This window comes from Carex rostrata, chromosome 2, assembly GCF_964058835.1.
Source record: "Carex rostrata chromosome 2, lpCarRost1.2, whole genome shotgun sequence".
Taxonomy (NCBI): Eukaryota; Viridiplantae; Streptophyta; class Magnoliopsida; order Poales; family Cyperaceae; genus Carex; species Carex rostrata.
In genome coordinates, this window is record NC_135919.1 from 8,974,191 (window position 1) to 8,994,726 (window position 20,536).

Genomic DNA, 20,536 nt, shown 5'->3' on the forward strand with positions numbered 1-20,536 from the left:
CCAAACAGACAATCATATACTTAATGAAAAATCCTCACAATAGGTATTAAACAAAATCTAGTGCTACACCCACTAATATCTCCCACTACAATCCCTACACCAATATAAACCCCATGAATCCTCTAGCTAAATCATTCCTGAAATAATTTCAAAAATTGAAACAAAAATGGTGTTCACTACTCCTAAGTTCCTTGCTCTTTTTGTAGCACTTGTGTTTGTTGGTGCAATTAGCGTTGACAAAGTCAACGGTGCCGGTGAATGTGGTAAAACCTCGCCTGACACTATGGCATTTAGATTGGCACCATGTGCATCGGCTGCAACGGATGCAAATGCACAGGTGTCGAGCCAATGTTGCTCTCAAGTGCAATCGTTCACTCAGAACCCGGGCTGCCTGTGTGCTGTGCTTCTTTCTAACACGGCAAAGAGTGCCGGTATTAAGCCCGAGATTGCTATAACTATTCCCAAAAGGTGCAACTTTGCCAACCGCCCTGTTGGATATAAATGTGGAGGTATGAAAATGATTTATTTTCTTCTAATTTTCTTTTAAATCATGTGATTGGTATTAGATTTTTAAGTTAGTTTATATTGTCATCATTTATTAATTGTTGTTTTATATATTGCAGCATACACTCTGCCTTGAAGGATGGACTGGAATTCAAGAGGTGCCTCTGAAAAGGGAAAAATAAAATGAAGTAAATTAAACTATATGTTAAGTGTATGTCTGCTTTGACATGACATGTGTTCAGTATGTCCAGTTATGTAATGCTGTAATTGAATAAATTGAACTTTATGATATACTTTAAAACGTTTAATAATAATTGAAGAATTGCAGCATGCCTTTTCTTGCAATAATACTCCTTTGCACTTCAAATCTAGTTTCTGGCACTAATAATTGATGAAAGGAAAAGGAAATATAAATGTTATAGAATTTAGATAGTATTTCTACTCCATTTTTTTTTTTTTTTTTTGATTCGATACTCCATTGTTTAGCAGGAAGTGTGATAGCTGGTTAATTTGTGTTGACCGGGCTTGGAATGAAGCCTATAAAATAGGAGCTACTTTTCTCTGAACCAGGAAAATCGCTGGTACAGAATACCAGATATATATTTTTTTTTATTTAGAAATTAAAAACTCAAATTTTTAGGAAAGGAATTGATTGATTTCTTTTCTTCAAAAAATAGATGGAACTGCTATGATTCCACCAGGTGTAGGTTTCTGGAGTCCGTGTTCTGTCCTAGAATTGTACCATTGGTGCTATTCCATCAGCCTGTCCTTGTGGAACCACACCATTCCATTTATTTTTTGAAAAATGGTGTGGTTTCATCTATTTTCTTTTAAAAAAACTATCAATACCTTTTTAGAATATTCATTATTTTTTATTTCTAAATTAAAAATAATGGAATACCAGCATGCAACGTCACCCAGATGTACCTTGCAATGATGAGTACACCCAGTAGTCCGTTAATTTTTTTTGCCACCACTCAGCACTCTTTATCTAATGCCAGTTTACATCACCAAAAAACAAGCACTCATGAAACAAGGTAAAAAGAAAAGAAAAAAAAAGAAGAGTAACATTTTTATTTTTATCAAAAACAAGCAACAACATATTATAATTAGCTGACAGGATAATACACAACTGACTGTCCATCCAATTTTGATTTTTAACAACAATTGGAGGTGGTCGTAGACACTAGACTCTGTTTCAACATACACCGAAAAAAGCTACGCAAACCAAGCTCTCTAGCCTCTTAACATCTTAACAAGAGAAACCCGTTATAAGCGTCTACTTTATTTTCTACAGTTTAACCTGACATCAAAACTACACTTCTATAGATTAGATCTCACAGAAAAAAACAGAGATAGTTTGCAATTGTTCAGATATAGGATGACGCATCAAAATGTTGCATACACCTAAGAACAGATGCCGACTCGACTACTTTCAGCATTACTCGAAATGGACAGCTAGTTCCACCAAGTACCTGCATCGTATCCCGTTATATCATCAGTTACGTAGTACTAAAATAAAGTATACATTACTATTATTACTTTGTTCCTATGTCAACAAAGAGTACAACCCAATTTTAACATCTAATTAGCATGGTTCCATTGCCTTATAAAAGGTTACATGGCCAAGAAAGCTTAGTAAGAAGGTTATAAATGACATTTTGGAAATGACCGCGGTGATATGTTTTAAAAACAAATAAAAAAACCGGAGAGTTATCAAAAGGCAGTCTAGAACAGGAAAAACGGTATGCGAACAAAGTGATTTAATAAAGATATTCATAAACTCACCTTATTAATATCTATATATGTAGAGAGCTATTAACAAGAAGCTTGCTTAGTAATAGAGCGATCCTGATAAACCAAAAAAATTCTCAAATCAATAAATCATCTTAAAAAAATGTATACAGAAAGAATGTGCACAGAGATTTATTAAATTTAAAAACAAAAACTTAAAAAAGAGTATTCCTAAGATATTATATTATACCTTGCCACCAGTCACCTCTAGTAGCAACTGAACCGTCCTGATTGTCATCCTTGTACTGAAATTAAATACACAAAATGAGTTGACAGTAATTAAAAGTACAGTTTCTCTCTAATTAAAAATAATTGTTTCTGTTACTCACGTTTTTAGAGGTTTCTACAGCGTGCTTAGGTGGAGAGCCACCGTAAAAATCACGACCTCCGTAATGCACCGATGAACCAAAATAAGGAGACTCGGCCGATTCATTTGAAGTATATGACTTGCCATCTTTTGTGTACACAGTTTGTTTCTTTGTAGGGCTACCTTGAGATTTAACATCTGCAATGATCAAACAAATTTGAATTTTACATTACACGCCTTAACAATTTTGTATTTTGATCAATAGCTGCACAATTAGGAGGATTTCACACAGTATTTAATCAGGCAATTGTGCTAATAGTGCAAAAACAGAAAAGTAGGTGTAAAGTCAGCATGCATAATTAACAATGAAAACTGTGTTTGCACAATTATAGATAGATTTTGCCATCGAATATCCAAGAGAATCTATATTCACACACATCAATTTAGACAATCATTTTTATAATTTTATATTATAATAATTGTTTGGACCCCAGTCTAAAAGCTTTTAGCCTACAGTTAGATTAGGACATGATATATCATGGATTTAACGACTTTATTTATAAACAAAATTTACTCATATGCCAAAATATACTTTGTATTTCATACATGACGTGTAGTTGACAAAGTAGATATACAATTAACAGTTGGGACATTGTTGAAAATGTAAACAAAAAGAAATTAAGAAAAAAAAAAGACAGATAGAAGGAAGGGAAGTACCTGAATTGTAGGCATAGCCATTCCCTGCATGACTCTCACCTCTCTGTTTTCCATGTATTGCTTCCTTCCCCATAGCCTATTAAAAAACACATTGCATTAAATGTCAAGCAAACTATCTCAATCAAATTGAGAGCACAATGAAGGATCAGAAAATAGAACAATACCAAATTGGGGGAGGTAGCGAACACAGAATTGAAATAGCTAGAACCAGAAGAGGGCTTGTTAGCTTCCTTGCGACCAAACAAATCATCCATCGAAGCACCTCCCTTCTTACTCTCCATCTCGAATTAAGTACCTCGATTAACTATTGCACCACTAGAAACAAACTTCTATCTGGATGGATCAAATGTTTTTCTGCTTTAAGATCAGAAAGATCGAAGATGAAAAGGGGAAGGCGAAAGGGAAGAAAATTAGCAGTTACTAGTTTTTGTTGAGAGGCGGTGTTACAACTCTTCGCTTTGTCTCGTGTCCCTTTTAAAGACCTCTCCACCTACACGCACGAATAATAAATGAAAAAGAAATAAATCAAAATCAAAATCCCCGTATTATTAGAATCAAATATTCGTTTCCTACACCGTCTCCGTCTCCTTTTTAGCGAGCGAGATTTGCCCTGTCCCAGTGGCAGTTTCCATTCATGGAACTTCTCCTTTCCACAACTTTTGAGGATTTTCTCTTTTAATTTTAATTTTTTTTTTTTTTTGTATTTGGTATTTGATATGTTTTATTGTTTTTGGTATTTGAGATGAGGAGATCTTTTTTATTCGGATACGGTTTGGCCCTTTGGGGTGTGCGGATAAGCGCCACGTGGGCCCGGGCATCTACGGACGGTGGGGTCGAGTCGGCAAGTTGAACCGCTTGTTCTCACACGTGTGGATCTGGATAAAAAAAGTAAACTACGGCCGCCGCAATACATTTATCGCGATCCGTTTGACTGGAACTGAACTAGCGTGCACCGTTAGTCACTGCATGTGGGCCCTGAGTCTGGACAATGTACGATTTGCTTTGATTCTCGGTAGGGGTGTAAACAAATAGGGTATTATTCGATTACGTACGGATCCGAATCGGAAAAATTATCTATATTTGGATAAGACCATCCGTATTCATATTAAAAAAATTATAACGAATAAAAATACAATTAGATTTTTAATTATCGGTATCCGATCTTTTATATTTTTAAATCACAATAAATATAATATATGTTCTTAAATTAATTTATTAAATTATATATTATACCAATAAATTAATTTAAATTATATATTATACCAATGATTTATTAAATTGTATATATATATTTTGATGAACAATATAACACTATGACATAATTAGTGACTAATATTTTAATAATATAATAGATGTTTTGTAACTAACAAATAAATTATTAAAAATATCCGTATTTGTCTGATATCCGATCTGTATCCGTAACGTTTAATTTTCAATCCGTATATGTATTCAAAAAATTATAACGGATAAGAATACGGTAAAACCACAATCCATATCCAACAATTTACACCCCCTAATTCTCGGCCGCAAACGACTTTAACTCTTGATCTAATTTTAATTCGATTTGTTTACTAATCGGAATTTTTTTAGTAATTAACAAAAAAAATTTAGTGAAATGGTTGAAATCGATTTATTTTAGTAATGATGCGTGTAAGTATTAAATTTATAAATTTTCAAATTAATTTGATATAAAATTAAGCGTAAAAAAATAATATATTAAAAATAATTTTTTGTTCGCTTGATTTCATAATAAATTATTTTGAAAAATAATAAATAAATGTGTAAATGCATCAATTATGAAGTAGATCAATTTTAATAGTTTAGATTCAATATTTCAAATCATTCCAATTAATGAAGTTAAGCTCACCGAAAAAATAGTAAACTTAAGAACATTATAGTTCTACTCAAAATACATGTATGCATCATATAGTCAATAGTGGATTCATCCTTATAAATGCACATTTGGATTGGTAGAAGTGTATACGATATGAATTATTGTAAGAGGCAGATATGCATATTACAAATCAATATTTATTCTGGATAAAATATTTGTAAAGTTCAAACAATTAATTTTAGGAGACCGAGTCAGTTTTTAAAATTATGGAAGTTAAAAGTGAATGGGGTGAATCATATAAAAATTTTATGATATGAATAGGGTTAATTTTACTCTAAATTATATAAAAAAAATTATATATAAATATTTTTTTTTGAAAATAAATTAGAATCAATTGAATCCACCCTTAATTTATTCGAACAATTAAATGTGATCTCTATTTGAGCTATCAAAATTTATATTATTTTTTTTTAATTTGAACTATTATTTTAGATAGAGAGAAAATAACTATTTTTCATATAGTTCATAATTTTTAAGTCAAGTCCACCTATGTAAAAAAAAGTAAAATAATTATAACAAATATAAAATTTGATCGGTATATATATATATATATATATTTATATAAAAGATCATGTTGAGTAGTTGAGATCAATTATTTAAACTTTGCAAATGGACTGCCATGTCATTCCCTACTATACTATTATTGCCTTAAAATTTTGATATGTAGATCATTTGAGCAAATTTCATTAACTTGACTTTGCTAATGGGTCAAAAAAATACATTATATGATAAAGATTTTGATATGTAGATCATTTGAGCAAATTGAAGCCGCCCAAATTTTTAAAAATCAAAATTTGAAACTAAAGCACTTACTAATCGATGCTTTGCAAAATGAATTTGGGAGCGGTCCAATGGACATGAGACCAAATTTTATCCGCTACCCAATTTTGTTCGCACAAATATTAGCATAGATCCAACTGTGTCAACTGAACATCAAACCGAATTTTTACATTCGTGCTAGTGTCCATCAAACTGTCCCCACTTGTTGCAAAAAATCTTAGAAGGGTAAATAGAAAACTGAAGAAGTTTTGTTGGTATATAGAAAATTAACCCAAAACCTTATTAACCACTACATGACATATCTCATAGAATTTAAAGTAGGCCCGATGCCCATTGGACCTACTTTGATTCGATGGGCTCAATTACCATTTGATATATATCAAGATGTGTGCATTACGCTAAAAATTCTATGCAAGTTAAAGCACTTACTAATCGATGCTTTGAAAAATGAATTTGGGAGCGGTCCAATGGACATGAGACCAAATTTTATCCGCTACCCAATTTTGTTCGCACAAATATTAGCATAGATCCAACTGTGTCAACTGAACATCAAACCGAATTTTTACATTCGTACTAGTGTCCATCAAAATGCCCCCACTTGTTGCAAAAAACCTTAGAAGGGTAAATAGAAAACCGAAGAAGTTTTGAAGGGTATATAGAAAATTAAGTCAAAACCTTATTAACCACTACATGACATATCTCATAGAATTTAAAGTAGGCCCGATGTCCATCGGACCTACTTTGATTTGATGGGCTCAATCACCGTTTGATATGTATCAAGATGTGTGAGTTACGCTAAAAATTCCATGCAAGTTTGCTTCAATTTCTGTGCGTACAGATCTCAATGTAGATCGGACGGTGTTGGACCTCATCGAACCCAAAAATAGATCTGATGCCCATCAGACCTACTCCGTTCTCTATCTCATATACATAATTAATAAGAGTACTCATGCATACAATTTAACATTTTAATCATAATTGCAAATTTAAATTTTTCATGTTGGTCCCCGATCGATGTTTGGTAGATATTTGTAGGCTTTTTAAAACATCACTCGACCACTAAACATTTGTGTTGTGATTTATTTGTAAGTTTTTGGCAAAATTTCAGTGCCCGTCTACCTTTCTTCAATGATAGAATACGCCAATCTTTCTCTTTTAACATCTCTATCATATAATGGTCCTCAATGGAATACGCCAGTCTAAGCACTAGAACTGCCTAACAAATTTGCAATGAAGGAATATATAGATGATCTATATTTTCTCCACAGAAATGGCATTTGATGTTACCTATCCACCTCCTTTTAACTAGATTAGATTTGGTGAGTATTATATATATATATCTGGGAAGTAAGTAACCACATAAAAATCTTAAATTTAGGGGTATGTATAATGCCAAAAAAACTCTCCCAATCTTATAAACTAATCCATGTGAGGACTCTTAATTGAACTTGGGAGTTCTATGAGTACTTCTTGTAGGGTGATTTTAGTATTCTCACATAACTGGTAGACATGAGGATAATATGTACTCATAGCACAAGGTCCAAACTAGATATTATCATGCCTGAATAAAATTGTGCTAGGTTGAATGTTGTCCTGGCAAGTATGCTATATATGCTCTTATCATCTAATTAATGTTTGTAGCTGTGTTATTGATTTTCACTAGGAAGATTGGGTATTGAGAGGTTGTTGGTTATAGTAATTAAGAAGAATAGCTTCTTTCACAATCCAGAAAGTACACTGTGGTCTTTAAATTTCCACCACTATTTAAGAAGAAGATAATAATTAAGAAGAATAACCTTTTTTTCATAACCCAGTAAGAAAATTGTGGTCTTTAAATTTCCACCACCATTTAAATAGAAGAGCTGCATTCATTTGATCTAAATCAATATGTGCTGATATTTATACAAAAAATTTTGTTACCAACACAATATATCTGAGGTTTTAGTGTTTTGAACAAATTTAAACCTCAAAAGTATTTTCTCTAACAATAAAGCATTTTTTTTAAAACTAAAACTTTTTCTTACAGTAAGAATATTTTTGAATCCCTCTAAAGCAAACTGTATAGAAGTATTTTTTTACTAATCGTAGTTTGAATATTTTTATATTATTTTATGATAGTTAGAAACTAATATAATATTCTGGTTCTCAAAATGAATATAGTTTTGCTTCTAATTTGTTTTGAATTTATTCGATTACAAATAAAATGATATTTGACCAAATTAACTTTGATATTAATGTAATGAAAATATTGAATTTAGAAGTAGAAAAAAGGACATTAACAAAAATAAAACTTTAATCAATATATTCCAAATATATTTAATTATTATATTTCAGTGTATAATTAAGAAGAATAGCTTCTTTCACAATCCAGGAAGTACACTGTGGTCTTTAAATTTCCACCACCATTTAAGAAGAAGATAATAATTATGAAGAATAACCTTCTTCCATAACCCATAAGTAAACTGTGGTCTTTAAATTTCCACCACCATTTAAGTAGAAGAGCTACATTCATTTGATCTAAATCAATAGGAGCTGATATTTATACTAAAAATTTTGTTACCAACACAATATATATGAGGTTTTAGTGTTTTGAACAAATTTAAACCTCAAAAGTATTTTCTCTAACAATAAAGCATTTTTTTAAAAACTAAAACCTTTTTCTTACAGTAAGAATATTTTTGAATCCCTTTAAAGCAAACTGTATAGAAGTATTTTTTACTAATCGTAGTTTGAATATTTTTAGATTATTTTATGATAGTTAGAAACTAATATAATATTCTGGTTCTCAAAATGAATATAGTTTTGCTTCTAATTTGTTTTGAATTTATTCGATTACAAATAAAATGATATTTGACCAAACTTTGATATTAATGTAATGAAAATATTGAATTTAGAAGTAGAAATAAGGGCATTAACAAAAATAAAACTTTAATCAATATATTCCAAATATATTTAATTATTATATTTCAGTGTATAATTAAATTGTTTAATCTTTGAGTGAAGTTTAGCTTATGGAAAGTACAGTTTAAATATCCAATTTAAGACAATTCAAAATGTTATAATCTCAACCAAAAAATCTTTCTTATTTACTTGAATATAATATTAAAGGAACAAAATCTACACATTAATAAAAAGATAGGATGTGTTCCTTGAAAAACAAGTAAGCAGTGTTGTACTAATAATATAGAGAGAGAGAGAGATGGGCTATGGTGCACTGCAATGCATGGAGGGGTTTGTGCATTGGACCATAAATCTAAAATTCAAAATTCAAATGACCGATCCAAACCGTTCATCTTGTTATCCATATTAATATGTGCTTGGAGACCAAATTTTACATTTTTCTGAATTTTTGTACTATTTATTAAGTATTTTACAAAATTGTTGATCCAACGGTGGCTTAACAAAACAGTAAAATCAGCAGCCACCGTTGGATCAACAATTTTGTAAAATACTTAATAAATAGTAAAAAAAAATCAGAAAAATGTAAAATTTGGTCTCCAAGCACATATTAATATGGAGAACAAGATGAATGATTTGGATCGGCCATTTGGATTTTGAATTTTAGATTTATGATCCAATGCATAAACCTCTCCATGCATTGCAATGCACCATAGCCCATCTCTCTCTCTCTCTATATATATATATAGAGTAGAACTAGGGTGCTCTTAAGCTCACCAAAATTTTGGTGAGCTTAACTCTAAAACTTATCAAATCGATTTCAAATGACGAATCCGAACCGTTGAAACCCGCCTACCTTACGTGTGATGCATCTACATGTGAAATTTTTAAACATTTGAATTAATTTAGTATAAAGTCAAGCGGTCAAAAAACGTTCAAAAATGAATGCACTAAAATTAATTTATTAACCTTCTAATTTTGACCGCTTGACTTTATACTAAATTAATTCGAATGTTTAAAAATTTCATATGTAGATGCATCACACGTAAGGTAGGCGGATTTCAACGGTTCGGATTCGTCATTTGAAATTGATTTTATGAGTTTTAGAGTTAAGCTCACCAAAACTTTGGTGAGCTTAAGAGCACCCTAGTTCTACTCTATATATATATAGATATATATATATATATATATATATATAAAATCCTTCAAAGGAAAGCTTCCTCCGGAATCATACTATCTCTACTTATGAGAAGATAATAACTGGCTTTGCTATGTAGGCTGGGACAATTATTAGCATCAACTGACAAATATTCTTCTCTAAATCAAAGAATCTAATTCCAAATTACGCACAAGGAACCATTTTTAAAGTCAAAATGTGGAATTTTGCTGTAGAGGGGACGTCCATGTGTTGCTCTGCTACTTGGCAAATAGAGTTGCTTGTAGAAAGAAGCTAATTCTCAGAAAATAATTGTCAATGTAAGAATTTAGAATTCCACAGAGTTACTTGTGCAACATGACAACTAACAAGAGACCGAATTTCCTTGCTTGGCTTGTTTTAATGGACTCCACCAAGTGTAAATTATATATATTGCTTAGGTTAATTCATGCTTCTTAACCTAATACCTAAAGCATCAACCGAAAAAAGAAGTGATACGATAATCATTCATGCCTTTTCGTTTTGAAGCGATACGAAAATATCGCATAAAAACGTCAAAAATCATGGGGATTTGTTCGATTTATAAAATTTGCGATTTTGAATGAGTCAAGAAATCAGAGTACTTTTAATTTTCAAAAGTGATGTAGATTGTCTGATGAGGTAGAATAGCAGAAGGCACAGTACAGCATTTAATCACACCCATAGACAGTGGATGCTGATATATATATATCCTTTTCTTTTGAGGGATTAGAGGTTTAGAGCATAGTTTAGTCAATGGGTCACACATGAATTCGGTTTTTACTTTTCAAGATTTGAAATTCAATACCGAATCTCTTTAATATTTTTCACAGGAATAGGTTCAGTTTGACATGCAACTTGCTCAAAAGATGCGAGTTGCTTCCGCTTGTGCCGCATCGGGTCGACATGTTACCTTTCCCTCTCTGTAGTTCACCACCCCAACGGTTACAAAAATATCTTCAAGTATTGTTTACAACCTCTCTTTCTCTCTCTCTATAATCCTCCGTACCATCAGAAAAGTACCTCTAAATTTGTATATTTGTTCAATATATATGTCGTTTTCTTAATGACACCGAGTTCATGAATATTTTATATTTGCATGTACTCGTCATTAATATATCGATCTAGTGTACCCGGGAGGGTTATAATCCAGGAAGGTATATATATATATATATATTTCTTTCTGGCAATTGATGGTTGTAATCCATATCACCTTTTTCTGGCAATGAACAAGATATGTTCTGAATAAAAAGAGGCCTCAAGAATTATCTCTTTATCTCTTCATTCCAGATCTATGTGCATCTTTCCATAGAAGAAATGGGGCCTGATGAAACAATATATAAGAATCTACTTTTCTTGTTTTCCTGTTCAGAGACATCATCCTTATCTCAATATTGAAACTTTTTATTCTCCTTGCTATATATGTATAGATTCATAACACACACACACACACAGGGACGGAGGCAGTAACACCAAATGGGGGTCAATTGACCCCCATTTGTTTTCCAAATTTATGTATTTATATGTGATTTTATGTATAATTTAGATCAAAATGTTACTAATACTGTAAAATTGACCTTCATTTACAGTATAAAATTTTATATGATTGATCTCCATAGTTCAAAGGTCTGACTCTGCCCCTGCACACACACACAAAGACTAAAAACAGAGAGTTAAGTCTTGTTCAACTGGCTTTGCAATTAATCCACTTAGTTGTCAATCAATCTGCAACATTTACAACACCAATCGCACTCGTTATCCATTAAATTCGCCGTGGATCATGACATATATAGAGATTCCTTCTATTTGAGCCATATTGCCATTTCAACTAGGAAATCAGTGTTGCTTATTATGTAGAACTGTAGAAGGGTGTAGGTGTAGCCATGACAATTTTGGATAAGTCTATTCAATCCTACCAAAATCTTAGAGGATAAAAAGGTGCTATGTCATGTGCACCGATATATATATGAGAAATTGACTGGTGAATTAATTGAGAGAGAGAATTCATGTGTAGGTCCATGGGACCACAATTGGTGGCCCTTGTAATAAGTTAATGGGCTTTGATTGGTATGGAAAGGCCCATAACCGCACCTTAGTGGGGCCATGCTGAGTGTGCTATCTCCTGCACTTGCAAGAGCTTGTCTTTTCAAACTGGGACCGAATTGTCTGCCTCCAGAGTCACTCAGGTGGGCTCAAATTTAAAAACAGTAACAGTAATTAAATCCTTTAACAGTAACTGGTTTCACCCCGCAGTGACTCTGGGGGCAGGAGATTCGGTTCCTTTCAAACTTTGGTCAGGTGTATATTGTAGTAGTAATAACTAGGGCTGCAAAGGAATCAAAACCAAATCAAACTTATCTCATTTTGAGTTTAAGTTTGAATAAGATTTGAACTGAATTGGTTTGATTTGTTTCAGAACGAACAAATTTCGAATTGAATTAATTGCGAACTACAAATTTTTCGAATCGAAATCAATCAAATTAGGAACTACAAATTTTTTTAGCACCCATAGTTATACCGGTAGTTTATACATTAGTTTTCTTCTCGCGGAACAAAATTCACACGATTTCATTTTACCTTTCACGAATTCACACTAAATTGATTCAAACCATGGCATGGACCTAGTCAAATGGAAACTTATCCCATTGTTAATTTGTTACGATTTTCCTATTACAAGTTATCATTGTATTAACAATTTTGAGCTATGATATAAGTTTGGTTCCTGCATTATTAAAGATTGATGGTTAAATCCATTAGTTGCATTATTTGAGATTCAAACCTAAATAGTTTGCGAATCAATTTTGAACGAATTATACCCAATTTGAGTTTGATTTAAATAAGATTCGAACCGAACTAGTTTGATTTGTTTCAGAATGAACTAATTTCGAATCGAATTAATTGCAAACTTTTTTCAAATCAAACTCAGATCAAATCAAGAACTACGAACTTTTTGTGCAACCCTAGTAATAACATCTTATACAGATATAATGTCATCATAGAATCTGGCTACCATGTTATAGATGATATTCAGTTTAAATGCCAACTTCAAAACTATATAATATATTTCAAATGAAGAATTCAATTCCTTCAGATCTATCCATCACCTACAAAATTATAAATTATACATTATATTTAGTACAAAGTCAAGCAGCCAAAAAAAATTTTATAAATTAATTTTAATACATATATTTTTCATTATTTTTTTACAGCTTGATTTAATACTAAGTCTAAATGCTATGAAAATTTAAAAATTTACATATAAATGCATCACTACTGAGGTATATTGTTTAGAACAGTTTGAATTTCACGTTTAAAGCATATTCAATAGACTTCGAAGGTCGGTAACACTTCATAGTAGTCAAATATTAAGCAATGAACTGCTACTTAGAATTATTAGAAAATAAATCTACTGCAATCCTGAATTTAGTGAACAGTACTTTGAAATTCTTGCAATCTCAAATCTAGTTGTTATTTTTTTTTCAAAAACGCATATCGAAACAACTCATATTTCCATGCACACATCTCGAAACAGTTCGACGACTGGATTCGAATTGCAAGGATTTCAATATCAACTGTTCATTGATGTCAGTTTACAGTAGATTCGGACTCGAATTATTAACCCTTTATATGTCTAGTAGTAATCTATTTTGTGTGTGTGTGTGTGTGTGTGTAGAGTAGCTTCACAGAAAAGTGGCGAGACATTAGTCCGAATCTTTTGTGCGGTCATAATGACATGTAGTGTGTGATACGTCAGTATCAGAAAATTTAATCATAATAGAGGGATCAATAAAAAAGGAGATCTCATTGCAAACCTGATCTATGATCTATCCATACATATATAGGAATTTGGTGATAGATATATATAGAACCTCTTAGGCTCTTAGCTACATACATGCATACACCAGCTGTCATGAAAGCTTTGTTGGGACAGAACCTGATCTTTACAAAAGAAGAACACAGAAATATTATCCAGTTATATGGTGTAACAAATGCACTTGCTTTTTGTCAAGGGAATTAATAAATAATACTTTAGGTGGTCGATATCAGCAGTCACATTCTGGTACAGTGGTTAATTAGCAATTGTAGATTGATTTGTTGAGGATAACTAGATAAGGTTTATTGTCCATACTAGAGGTTATTTAAACCACAAGATAAAGATGATATATCATTGGTGCTTGATAAGGTCATGATATATTCCATCTAACTTTTTAGACCTTAAATTTGATAGAGAATTCCTAATTAAGTTACCACATGATTAATTCACCAGTATCCAATTAGCATATGATGTTTCCTTCTTTGTAGGTTGCTACTTGCAAAAGGCACTTATATGAACTATCCGTTCATATATAGAGAGAGAGAGGGGGATTGGCTAAGTTCAAAATATTTTTTTTAGTCTCCAGAACAAATGATTTGGTTTTCTGATTTTTAAAGTTCAAATAGTCGATTCAAACGATTAGATGTTCAATCTATATTAAAATGTTCTTGGAGACAAAATTTTACTTTTTTGGGGATTTTTTTACTATTTGTTAAGATGGTTTGAAAAATCGTTGTTTTTATTAAATTTTTGCAACATTGAAAAACATCGATTTTCAAACCATCTTAATAAATAGTAAACAAATTTCAAAAAATGTAAAATTTGGTCTCCAAGCACTTTTTAATATAAATTGAACATCTAACGATTTTGATCGACTGTTTGGACTTTGAAAATCGAAAAACCAAGTCGTTTGTTCCGGGAGCTAGGAAAAAATATTTTGAGCTTAGCCAACCACTATATATATATATATATATAATTATATATATATATATAGAGAGAGAGAGAGAGGTAGGCTAATGTGCTTTCGGTAGCATATGGGCCGAAATACACACGGTCCAAATTTGAAATTTCAAAATTCAAAAGTCGATCTGAACCGTTCATATTGTTCTTCATATTAATATGTGCTTGGATACCAAATTTTACATTTTTCTGAATTTTTTTACTATTTATTAAGTCACTTTGAAAATTGCTGATCCAACGGTGGCTTAACAAAACAGTAAAACCGTTGGATCAACGATTTTCAAAGTGGCTTAATAAATAGTAAAAAAATTCAGAAAAATTTAAAATTTGGTCTACAAGCACATATTAATATGGAGAACAAGATAAACGGTTCAGATCGACTTTTTGGTTTGAAATTTCAAATTTGAACCGTGTGTATTTCGGTTCATATGCTATCGAAAGCACATTAGCCTATCTCTCTCACTCTCTCTCTCTCTCTCTATATATATTGAAAGCAACAACACCAATAATAATACTAAGGGGCGGACACAGGATTTTCGTCATGGGACAAAAAAAATATCGAATCGAATTTAAACACGTTAACTAATTAGGTACTCGATAAAATACAATGCTTTAACTAATATTTTTCAATACTCTGACTTATCATTTCTGATTCTCTAACCTATAATTCTAATTACCAACCATAATTCAAGAAATTTATTTTAATTTTAACTCTAAATTTAACACGAATCACAAATCAAACATCCAGATGGAGGCAAAAAAATTTTAGAAGGAGCAAAGTAGATCAGAACATTCAGATCTCCACTAAAACTCAAAATCCAAGAGGGACAGCTGTTACCCCCACACTACTACATGGGTCCGCCCCTGATATTAAACTATGTTTTCTCAAATTAATTATAATATTACACTATGTAGTACAAATCTAATTAGAAATTACATTGGTATAAATTATTTGGAATTCTTCAAATTACGACTTCAACTAAATTAAAGCCCGTAATTTTTATTGTACCATTATCATCATGAAAAATTAAACTAAGTAAACGGTCAAAACATTATCCTAAATTATAGGAAAAAGGATGTTCAGCACAAAGGTCGTTATCATAATTAAGATCTCTGAGGCAAAAAGTAAAAAAGCAAACCAGCTAAAATCAAAAGTAACATGGGATATGTCATGCCATATAAAACCAAAATTCCAGCATAAGAAATAATCAAATTGAACATGACCATTGACCAACAAGCAATTAAGAGAAGAAATGGTACAACCCTTGATTCCTCAAACGGTTATCTTTTGCCAAATAAAATAAAGATGCAAGATGTACTTTTAAGCAGGACCACATGGTGTCAATTAATAAACAGTAAATTGTGACCAGACACGAATCTTAACGTAAATCAAGGGGTGCTTAGTCATCCCTACGGATTTAAAAAATTTCATTATCTATATTGAAATTTAATTGAATTTTATTATTTTTTAAATTTTTGTATAGTTCAACTCTGCTCGTATAATATTAGATGTATTTATGTAGCTCATTGGTTAGAATTCCACGATTTTTTTTAAATAGAAATCATTTTAAAAGTTTCAACAGAACAAGCACGGTTTGCTTGGATTTTAGAAAAATAGTCTCCACCGATGGAACAAGAAAATCAAAAGCTACACCGATCCTAGTGATCGGTGGAGTCAATTTTCCACCCGCCACAGCACACTACACAGATGGCTACACCAATAGCTCCACCAGTTCTGTGGATCGGTGGAGCCTCAATCAGTGGCGGAACCAAGGGGGTGCGAGCAGGGGCCAGGCACCCCCCATAAAATTTAATTTGCTTAATTAAAATACTGTGCATCAAAGAAGTAATGTTTATGTGGCACCCCTCAAACTTGTCAAATGAATGCCTCCTTGTTCCGCCCCTGGCCTCAATAAATGTCTCCACCGGTTCTGTGGATCGGTGTAGCCCCAAAAATTCCCTCCCTAAGGATCGATGTAGCCTCAAATATTCCCTCCATCGTCGTTTGAAAATTTGTAAATCAAGGCTCCACCGATCCCTAGGATCGATGTAGCTTTTGATTTTCTTGCTCCACTGAGACTGTTTTTCTAAAATTCAAACAAACCGTGCTTGTTCTGTTGAAACATTTAAAATGAATTCTATTTTTAAAAAAAAAAATCGAATTCCACTATGTATTACGGAGACATGAGTTTTTTTTTTTTTTTGATAAAAGTGGATAAAACCACCGATTTCTTATATAAAGAAACCTACAATATCATAGGAGTCGGTACCAAACCTCTGGTACCAGATCCTGTAAGACGGAGACATGAGTTATACATTATGTATTTTATATATCAGCTCTCAATCTAAATTTTCATGTTCCGTTCTTAATTGAGATGATTACAGTGGTAGCACAATTTATCTTGAACAACTTGTTATCGAAAAATTATGTTATTCACCGGTATATTTGAATATATTATATGATTATCAGAGAAAGGATTCAATTACACTATTTTATGGTGATACATCTTGATACCATATGTTTATAAATTATTTTTGCGATTTCAAAGTCCAAACAGTAGATCCAAACCGTGCAACAAGGTCTCCATATTAAAATGTGTTTGGAGACCAAATTTTATATTTTTTGGATTTTTTTTTAGTATTTATTAAGATGTGTACAAAATTGTTGTTTTCTGATAATTTTGAACTATTGAAAAACTGAGATTCTCAAAATTCTAAAATAATAGTAAACAATTTCCAAAAAATATAAAATTTTGTCCTTAAGTACACTTTAATATGGAGATCATGTTGAACAGTTTGGATTTTGAAATTTCAAAAATAACTTATAAACATATGGTGTCAAGATATGTCATCATAAAATGGTGTAATTGAATCCTCATCTTATATTATAATAAAAAATTATGTTTATTTATAAATGTTAGTATCGAAAAAAAAATACTTATTATTTTATAATAAGTTTGAATGTTTGAGGCACTATATGAAATTAGAGCAAAATTTGCTTTAATGTCCGAATTATCCGAATTTTTTAAATATACCATTATTCAAAAAATAATAAATCAAAACACCATTTTTTCGTCAAAATTATAAAAATGACATGGCCGCATCCCCTAGAAGCGGCCACCTTTTAAGTTGCCGCATCTAGGCAAAGCGGCCATATTTTTGGGCCGCTTCTACGGAATGCGACCACCCTTTTTTTTTTAATTTGTTTTGATTTATTTTGTTTTTGGTTTTGATTTTGATTTATTTGTTGTTTTTTGTTGTTTTAAAAATAGTTGTAATTGTTTTTTTTGTCTCTAATTTTGAAAAGATTTTACTTTTGTCGGAAGAAATTAACATGTCGTTACGTTTAGATTTTACTATGACGGAAAAATGATAAAAGATAAAAGCAAAATAGTACGAAAAATAAACTGTATCTGACAAAATAAGAATCCTGATATAATAAATCACAGTATCTAACAACACTAGAGTAAAAAAAATATGAATACTACAAATAGTCGAAAGGACTGAACGGCTGTCTCGCCCTCCTAGTCCTCATACCCCAAAGAAAAACTGCAATCGATGTATGATCATCTATAGAATCATCTGAGTCATAGGGCGACTGCTGGTCCTCTGCCTGAACCTCCTCAATGTCAACGTCGGTCGACTGCTGTACTGCAGGACCGAATGTTACTGTCCGTCCAGTCTCGGGAGGCGGGAATAAACCGTAAGCACATCTCATGATAGGATCCTCCATGGAGATGGGAGGATACTGTGTGGAGGTGCCAGCAATGTCCGAGACGGGAGGATACTAAGTCGGCTGTGTGCAGGTGCCAGGAAACGGTGGGAAGGGGTTCGGCTGAACAAACCCTGGTAGATATGCAGGAGGCATCGACTGAGTCGCAATGTAACCCATAGAATACGAACCATCGGGGTCTGTATTGATATTGAAGCCCGGCCCGTTGTCCTCCTACAAATTTACAAATTAGTTATGCATTATTTAAATTTTTTTTTTAAATGCACAAGTTGTATATTTTTAAAAAACATACCTGCGTCTGCGTGGGCTGAGTAGAGAAAGCCTGAGTAGGGAGGGCCTGCTCCTGAGTAGGGATGGTCTGCTCTACAGCACACTGGTGCAACGTCTCAGCACCTCTATCGAACGCCTGACCGACAGTCTCAACAGCCTGGACCTAGCCCAAATATCCTCAGCACCAGCGTATGCGACGTAGATATCAGGCTCATCTGATATATCATCAATATGATCATCAGCACTCTTATTCCTAATTTAAACTAAAAAATAAAATTAGAAAAGAAGAATAAAATTACCCGATTCGAAGGGATTCAAAACAAAATGAAATTGTGACCAAATTCGGCACCAGCGGCCACTATTTATAGGGTTGAGGGGTGACCGCATCCCATGGAAGCGACCAGGGGTGGCCGCATCCCGTAGAAGCGGCCCAAAAATCTGGCTGCTTTGCCTAAATGCGGCCACGTAGAAGGTGGCCGCTTCTAGGGGATGCGGCTGATAGGGCCATGTTACCAAGGCCCTTTTAGCTTCAATATGGGTCATGAACAAGGCCGGTATTAGGACCTCTTCATTGAGAGGCCAACCCGGGATACAATGCAAAGCCCATGATTGAAGTCCTTTTATAATCGAAGCCCAAAATTAACCGACTTAAATGGGCCGAGATAGCCCGTATCTCGCGACTTAAAGCCCGGGAGTCGCTTAACTATTCATAACTCCCCGCAATGTCGGTTATAGCATAACCGTTCACGACGTCGTATAACCGTTAGTTATATCGTGACCACGATCACACGATCTCATAACTGACCCACGAACTGGCTTACCCTTGGCAAGGGTAAGGCAGTATGTAGGTCACCCTATATAAGTGTTGGGGTTTCGGCGGTGCTGTAACCAAAACCCGTTTAGGCTTAAGGTGCGGAATGACCGTAGAACAAAAATTTCTACGGCCAACTTAAGCTCAGGATTAAACGGGGTATGTCAGGAAACTTTCCAAGGCGGTCCACCTTCAGTATTCCTTTGGCATCAAAACCCAATTTAATCCTTTTACAGATCTACTCCATGATTGATTTCTAAAACTTTAATCTACTTACAAATTAAATAGATTAATATAACATATTTATACCTTGTTTCCAAATCACAGTTGGAATGCAGACCGAGCGAGTAGAGCCTCACCAGGGAAGGAATCGACTCGGAGTATCACACGTGTGATACCTCTATCGGTTATCCACCAGGACTAACCGGAGAGCGGTTTATTTCTTCTGCCAGAAATACCATAAATCGCGGAATTCTGCAAAAACACTATTCACGGGAATAAGACGAAAACCCGTAAACACGAATTTTCGGTTGCTCAGTTTCATCAATATGCAAAACTGACATACCGCGAAATTCGGTAAAACACTATTCATCAATCCCGTAAATATTCTCCACAACAACCCGCAAGATTATACGTCAACTACGTATAACTTTCTTTTCTCAACCGAAACACTATTTGGGAGAGAAACCGAGAAAGAGAGAAAATACCGATTCGTTTCTGCACGAAAAGATACATGTGAATGTGCATATATATATATATTTCTCTCTACCCCTCCACCCCTATTTATAGTGTTTAGATTCGGTTGCAAAAGACCAAAATGCCCTCCAAGTTCGGCCTATTTACAAGATATGCCATTGACACCTCATCCTTTTATATGTGA

The 20,536-nt window shown here is 33.0% G+C and overlaps 2 protein-coding genes and 1 long non-coding RNA gene across 4 annotated transcripts; 1 reads left to right on the plus strand and 2 right to left on the minus strand.

Annotated features, from left to right (window-relative positions):
• The first annotated feature begins 16 nt into the window (after positions 1 to 16).
• On the plus strand, positions 17 to 834 carry LOC144573154 (uncharacterized). The gene is made up of 2 exons (XM_078322859.1): positions 17 to 509; positions 624 to 834. Exons 1-2 carry the CDS (start codon positions 167 to 169, stop codon positions 638 to 640), a joined length of 360 nt encoding a protein of 119 aa, XP_078178985.1. The 5' UTR covers positions 17 to 166; the 3' UTR covers positions 641 to 834.
• A 740-nt stretch (positions 835 to 1,574) lies between these two features.
• On the minus strand, positions 1,575 to 4,054 carry LOC144573137 (uncharacterized). Of its 2 annotated transcripts, XM_078322839.1 has the most exons (7): positions 3,896 to 4,054; positions 3,487 to 3,812; positions 3,323 to 3,398; positions 2,628 to 2,803; positions 2,489 to 2,543; positions 2,293 to 2,355; positions 1,575 to 1,979 (listed from the first exon to the last, which is right to left on the minus strand). In XM_078322839.1, exons 2-6 carry the CDS (start codon positions 3,601 to 3,603, stop codon positions 2,339 to 2,341), a joined length of 441 nt encoding a protein of 146 aa, XP_078178965.1. In that variant the 5' UTR covers positions 3,604 to 3,812; positions 3,896 to 4,054; the 3' UTR covers positions 1,575 to 1,979; positions 2,293 to 2,338. The 2 variants fall into 2 exon arrangements, with proteins under 2 accessions (XP_078178965.1, XP_078178972.1); XM_078322846.1 differs by lacking the exon at positions 3,896 to 4,054 and having other exon boundaries at positions 3,487 to 3,846.
• Positions 3,055 to 3,270, minus strand: LOC144573161 (uncharacterized). The gene is made up of 2 exons (XR_013517888.1): positions 3,155 to 3,270; positions 3,055 to 3,107 (listed from the first exon to the last, which is right to left on the minus strand). It is a non-coding gene; the product is annotated as an uncharacterized LOC144573161 (long non-coding RNA).
• Positions 4,055 to 20,536: the final 16,482 nt, after the last annotated feature.

Excerpts from the sequence above, each read along its gene's own strand:
- LOC144573154 (XM_078322859.1), top strand. The coding sequence starts at position 167 with ATGGTGTTCACTACTCCTAAGTTCCTTGCTCTTTTTGTAGCACTTGTG.
- LOC144573137 (XM_078322839.1), bottom strand. The coding sequence starts at position 3,603 with ATGGAGAGTAAGAAGGGAGGTGCTTCGATGGATGATTTGTTTGGTCGC. Across the intron at positions 3,399-3,486 it reads TCGCTACCTCCCCCAATTTG|GCTATGGGGAAGGAAGCAAT; the intron begins GTATTGTTCTAT and ends GTTTTTTAATAG. Across the intron at positions 2,544-2,627 it reads CTGTAGAAACCTCTAAAAAC|TACAAGGATGACAATCAGGA; the intron begins GTGAGTAACAGA and ends ATTTAATTTCAG.